This window comes from Orycteropus afer, unplaced genomic scaffold (assembly GCF_000298275.1).
Source record: "Orycteropus afer afer isolate SDZICR_OR568_19922 unplaced genomic scaffold, OryAfe1.0 scaffold00237, whole genome shotgun sequence".
NCBI classification, from domain to species: domain Eukaryota; kingdom Metazoa; phylum Chordata; class Mammalia; order Tubulidentata; family Orycteropodidae; genus Orycteropus; species Orycteropus afer.
The window spans coordinates 5,147,283-5,153,823 of NW_006921824.1; the positions used below are offsets into that span (position 1 = coordinate 5,147,283).

At 37.7% G+C, this 6,541-nt stretch overlaps 1 protein-coding gene across 1 annotated transcript; it reads right to left on the minus strand.

The window, feature by feature from the left end:
• Positions 1-4,856: 4,856 nt before the first annotated feature.
• On the minus strand, positions 4,857-6,020 carry WDR89 (WD repeat domain 89). Its single transcript, XM_007949098.2, has one exon. It carries the CDS (start codon positions 6,018-6,020, stop codon positions 4,857-4,859), a length of 1,164 nt encoding a protein of 387 aa, XP_007947289.1.
• Positions 6,021-6,541: the final 521 nt, after the last annotated feature.

Consider the following 6,541-nt stretch of genomic DNA (forward strand, 5'->3'; position numbering starts at 1 on the left):
ATCCCTTATTGCCCTGCTCCAATCTGAATGAATGCTCTCTGGCCCTGCTACTAAGTTGTTACCTGGTCTTGATTTCTGTTCTCTTGTCTTCCTTGGTTTACTCTCTTAATTTTTGCCAAGTGCATCTTCCTCCAGTAGTCTTTGAAAAAAAAAAGCTACATGTGAAGTAAAGTTTGGGATCCTATATGTGTGAAAACGTTCTTAACTTCACATTTCAAGGGTTTGACTGGCCAAGAACTATAAAGCATGTATCTACTGAAATTCAAATGTTTGTTTCTTGGGTTGAGTTAATGAGTTTGGTTAGCAAGGGATACTGAGTTAGCTGAATCAATTTGGTTTCTGAGTTTCATAGCACAAGTAGGGAGCCTTCTGTTTAGTAAGGGATGTATCAAAAAATTTATCCTAATCTGTTTGTTTCCCGAGGTCGAAAAGCAGAGTCCAGATAGGCAGGAATTGGTCCTTAGAACTTAATCTTCCACCTTTGGCATCTGGATTTGCTAAAGAGAAATTGAGATGGCTAATTTTAGGCGTCAGCTTGGGAGGCTATGGTATCCAGTTATTTGGTCAAATACTAGTCTACATGTTGCTAATGAAGGTCAATGTGTGATTAGCATTTAAGCCGGTTATCTTCAGCTAAGCAGATTTCCCTCCATAATGATGGGCCTCATCCATCAGTTGAAGGCCTTAAGAACAAAAACTGAGGTTTCCTGAGGAAGGAGGATTCTGTTTTAAGACTAAAGAGACAATACCGCAGGAATTTCCAGCCTGCTTCCTGATTTGCAGGGCCCACAATCATGTGGGCCAATTCCTCAAAATAGATCTCCTTCTATGTATGTATCGTTCTGGTTCTCTCTAGGGAACCATAACAGAGGTGACTAATGCAAATGTAATTCTTTTTTCTCTGTCATTTCCCCCTTCTTTAGGACTCTTTTTTTCCCCTCACATGTACAATTTAGTGACATTGATTATATTCTTCAAGTTGTGCAACCAATCTCACCCACCTTTTCTGAGTTGTTCCTCCTGTTAGGCAGGCAGGCAGGACAGGAGGGCTGCCCTGGGGTAGGCCCGAAGGGGGTTGAAAAGGGAGAGAGGTGGAATAATGTAAGAAGGTTAATTTTACAGCTTAACACCTATAACCACTTGAAACCGCCTGTGAGATTTGGCCAATTAAAATTAAGCAGAACCACCACAGATCACAGAATATTTGAGGAGGTTAAAGAGCTAACACCTGCAACTGCCTGCAACTGCCTGTGATATTTGGCCAATTAACCAGGGTCACAGGACCCTGACTTAAGGCCCAGCCCAGCCCAACTTAAGAATGCCCCTTTCAGGAAGTATGAAAACCAGAAGAGAGCCCGTTTGGTATCTTTCCCATTCCAGGGGAAAGACCCGTCTCTACTCTTCTGAAGACACCCCTTGCTTTTAATGGCCCTCATTTGCAGAGAGAGGTCTGTTCCCTCTCTGCAACATACTTTGCTTTTAATAAAGGCTTGTGTGCTTATGTGACTGGCATCTTGTGAACAAGTTTGTTAAGTCTCCGCCGAATGCCACTTCCTCTCACGGATTGCCTGGGACTGCTGGCCCACGGATCACTCACTTGTGGAGGTTCTTCCCTCCAGCAGGGTGAGGACCAGGAAGAGGGCTTCTTCACCCAAGTAACACTGCCTCATTAACATAAACTCACTGCCCCTAATTCCTATCTAATCTTTCAAGTCATTTCTGTCAAGTTAATTCCATATAGTTCTTAAAAAAGCATAATGCTTAAGATAAATTTTTTTTTTTTTTTTAACTGCTAAGCAAAACTATTGTTCAATTTTAAGATTACTTCAGGGGATATTTTTGGCTTAAGGTTTAAAGAGTCTCTCAGGACAATAGTTTCATCCACTCTCCCTAGCTCCAGAAAGTCTAGTCTGTGAGAATTTGAAATTCTGCTCTGCATCTCCCCGCTTTTAATCAGGATTCTTCTATGAATTCTTTGATCAAAATATTTAGTAATGGTAGCTGGGCATCATACAGTTCTAATCTTAGGGCAAAGCAGGCAGTTGTTCATGGAGGCAATTAACCATACATTCCATACCTTCCATCTGTTCCTAACTCTTCTTCTTCCTGTGTTGTTCCAGGTGAATACTGACCAATTCTTGTGCCTTGGATAGCCCCCTGAAAGCTTTTAAGACCCCAGGCATTAAGCAACTAAGAGATACAACAAAAATACTAAACCTATTATTAGGTCAATTAACTGGGATGTCCCTTGAAACCTTGACTGAACTTCTAAACCAAGGAACCAAATCCCCTGAGGTGTTTTGTTGTAGATAAGCAGCCTCAGTAGCTACTTTGTGTGTGTGTGTGTGTGTGGGGGGGGTCTTGTTGTAAACATATCACACAACTTTTGCCAACTGAACTTTTTCTTTGGTATCTTTTACCCCCTGGGTAGTGTAAATGGTTAAGGGCTTAGCAACTAACTGAGAGGCTGGCAATTCAAATTCATCCAGAGGGGTCTTAAAAGAAAGTCTTACTTCCAAAAGATGACAACCATGGAAACCCTATGAAACACAAGTTACCATGATTCAGAACTGACTTGATGGCAATATATTTGTTTTTGAGGGGGAGAGGAATTTGAAGATTTCCTATTCACTCTCCAGGTTCTGAAACTTCACAGTGCAACATCTTCAGTGTATGTCTTTCTCTCCCCCTCCCCCTTTTGAGAACTACTTTCACTTGTAAAACTGTCAGTCTGCTAACAGACCCCTGTATTGATCTTTTGTGGCTTTCACCTTCTTTCTCATTTTCTGTCACCTTGGATTTCCCTTTCAGGGAGATTTCTTCACCTGCTGTAACCAGTTGCTATAGAGCTGACTCCACCTCAGGGTGATCCCATGTGTGTCAGGGCAGAAGTGTGTTCCACAGGGTTTTCAATGGCTAAGTTTTCAGCAGCCTACCAGAGCGTTCTTCTGAGGCGCCTCTGGGTGGATTCTAACCACCAACTTTTTGGTTAGCAGTCAAGCACATTAACTATTTGCACTACCCGGACTCCAATCTGCATCTTACAGCCCTATTAATTTTTAAAATAATTTTAATTTCTAAAATCTCTTATGTTGATAACTCATTTCACTTCCTGTTGTTTTATTAATGTATTATCTCCAGACATCTTTTAAACCAGTTTTTACTTATAGCGTTATCTTATATCCTAAAAATTTTGAATAACATGTTTTTTAACGTTTACCTAGTGTTCAAAATATCAAAATGTACCACAGATTGTTAGCACTAGACATGATCAATCAGATATTTTCAATGTTCTGCCTAGAAGTAATGAGAAGAATGAATTAGAGTTGATTAGTTGTTGTTATGTGCTGTTGAGTCAGACCCAACTCATAGCAACCCCTCCTTGGGTTTCCAAGGCAGTATCACTACAGAAGTAGATTGCCCAACCTTCCTTCTGAGGAGTGGCTGGTGGGTTTGAATTGCCAGCCTTCTGGTTAGCAATCAAGTGCCTTAGGCACTACACCACCAGACCTCCTAGAGTTGATTAGAGACAGTAAGAAATGATGAAAGCCTTATGTACTATAGTGTGTGTGGGGGGGTGTGTGTTGAGGGGAAGTGGGGAGGCAAAAAGACTTGGTAAATGACTAGAGAGGAGGAAAGGGAAGAGATAAGTCCAGAATGATCCTCAGGTTTCTGGCTGAACAACTGTAAGAACTGACAGTTTAATTTCTCCAAATAATGATATACTTTAAATATATTTAACAGTGACTTATCTACTGTTCTAAGGTGATTAAGTTAGATCATAGCCTAAAAGGTAAGCTGAATTATTCTATATAAAAATAATTATTTTCTCCAGCCTCAAATTATTATCTTCAAATTTTTGGAGATGAATTATTATCTCCAGCTGTAATTATTTTTACAGACTCAAAGTAAGTCATTATTAACAATTAAAAAGAAGTCCAAAAGGTTCTAAAGCAACATTCGTTTTCCATGACAATATTACTAATTCAAAAGATTATTTTTATTTTTAATGAAGTAGAAACAAAGATGCCCAATCTTTATAGAGATCAATTTCCTTTCATTAAGATTAGAGAAATTTTTTTAAAAAAAAGATGAAAAATTAGCAATGAGTAAAAATTCAAGTTTCAAAATGAATAGATGAAACCCTATGGAAGAAATTTTTGTCTCAGATTATTAGCAAATGAATATTTTGAAAAAAAAGTCATTTGGCTATTATATTTTCATATTCTGAGTCTCAAAATCACTTCTGCAAGCTAATTTCCTTTTCATTAGCTAAACTGTTTACTGTTTAACCAATAATATTAAAATATACATCTAAATATATTATTTTCAATAGATACCTATTCACTTTACTCCTAAATTTTATTTAGTCATTAGGATATTTACATTTAAACACTCCAATGTAATCTATGTGCATTAAGCAAAAAGGAACTGCTTAAATAAAGAAAACAGTTATGATTTGGCTTCATAACAGTGAAGATAATTTAAAATGTGAAAAAATGAGCTCAAAAAATAGTGAAAACCACATGTCTTATTACATCTTACCACCCATCTACTTCGGGAGTCCTTATTAAAACTATTTCTTCAAATCCAACATTTACTAACTCAACAGATGGGTTTTAAAAATGAAGAACATAATTTTTCTTCCAACTTGCTGATTTTACACTTGACTGATCGCTTTAACAAAATAAATTTAGAATAAGTGAAGACCTGAATTAAACCATTCTCAACATTCTTTCCAGGAAGTTTTATTAACTGGCTTGTTTTACATATAAGTTTTAAACATGTCTACCACAGCTAATAGACAGAAATTACCTGAAAATATAAAACTCATCAAATAAACTCCCAATTTAACATCAATGCTTTTTTCTTCTCTTATAAGAATCATTACTGTGAACTCGCACGCGCTGGTGCACAGAGGATGCAATTTTCATGCTATCTTTCTTTGCAAAGGTCTTCTCTAGAGCTCCAGGTTTCCAAAGTATCAACTGTGCATCTTCTCCCCCAGTCAGCAAAGACTCATCTTGTGTATTCCAACAGAAAGAACGGACCACAGCAGCATGCCCTCCCTGAAGACTCGTCACATGGGTCAATCCTGATGTGGTACAGCTCAGTAAGTGAATCCTTCCTGTGTTTGTTCCTCCGACAACAAACAATTTGTCCATCTTTTCATGGTATAAGCCACCAATCAGATAGTCCAAAATGTTTTCTTTCACATTAATTATTTCTCTGACATCCTGGATGTCTAAGCATGTAATTGGTTCATCAGTAGCCAGATGATTAAGATCCCACCAACAAAATCCTTCATCATGTGTCATGCAGTAAATCTGTTTATAATCTTTCCCAGACCAACCAATATAGCTTACTGATGAAACGGAATTGCAAGTTGTAACCAGGGCATCCTCTTCATTATCAGCACTAATATCAAATACATTTACAAGACCATCAGTTGAACCTGAGACTACCATGTTAGGATTGCTAGGATGGAAACATACTTGAGTGACATCATCACTATGTGTCTCTGAATATGTGCCAAGTGGGTCTCTAATAGTAGACAAATCCTGAGAATTAATTCTTGCATCCCAAAATACCAACAATGCATCATCATCAACTTTTTCTGTACCAGCGCAAATGACATGATCGTTACGGTTAATATCAAAACTGATAAAAATATTGGAAGGGTAACCCTTGAACAGCTGGACAGGTTTTTCACTGGCTACTCGAGCATCCCAACATTTTATAGTGCCATCAGTACATGCTGAATATACACTGTCACAGGAATTTGCAAATCTGACTCCATTAAGAAGTCCAGGACGTCCACTAAATTCTCGTAATACTTTTAACCTTTCTTTATCATACATCCTGATTGATCCAGTAGAACATAAAACAGCAACCAAGCTTCCTTTTTCTGCTTGTACAGTCTTTGATGTGTCTATACCAAGCAGGTAAGTGCACTCCTTACTTTCTGAAGAACGTTTAACAATGTGCAGATTAGCAAACTGTTCCTCGATCTTCTCCATAGCAAGAGTAGCATACAAAGGGAGTAAAAATCTGTAAAAGAATTAAATAAATCAACTTAAACTCCAATGTTCTCTAAAATTATAATTAAATCAAGAAAAATTTCCTGAGAGCTGGCATAATACACAAGAAATAAAATTATTTTAATATTTTAGTCAATTCAAGATCATGTTATAACTAAAATTCAGTTGCTTCCTTTTAATTCACTCTTTAATACTGAGTTTACAATATACACTTTATACTAGTAAGAAAAATTAAAAACATACATATACCTTTCAGTAATTCCTTTTAGCTCAAAACCAATTATTGGTCCTAATCCCAGTTTTGAGAGCTCTGGTGGTGTAGTGCCTAAGGCACTTGACTGCTAACCAGAAGACTGGAGGTTCAAACCAGCCACTCCTCAAAATGAAGATTGGGCAATCTATTTCTGTAGTGATACCACCTTGGAAACCCAAGGAGGGGTTGCTAGGAGTCAGACACAACTTGACGGCACAAAACAACAACACAATCACAGTTCTTGGCA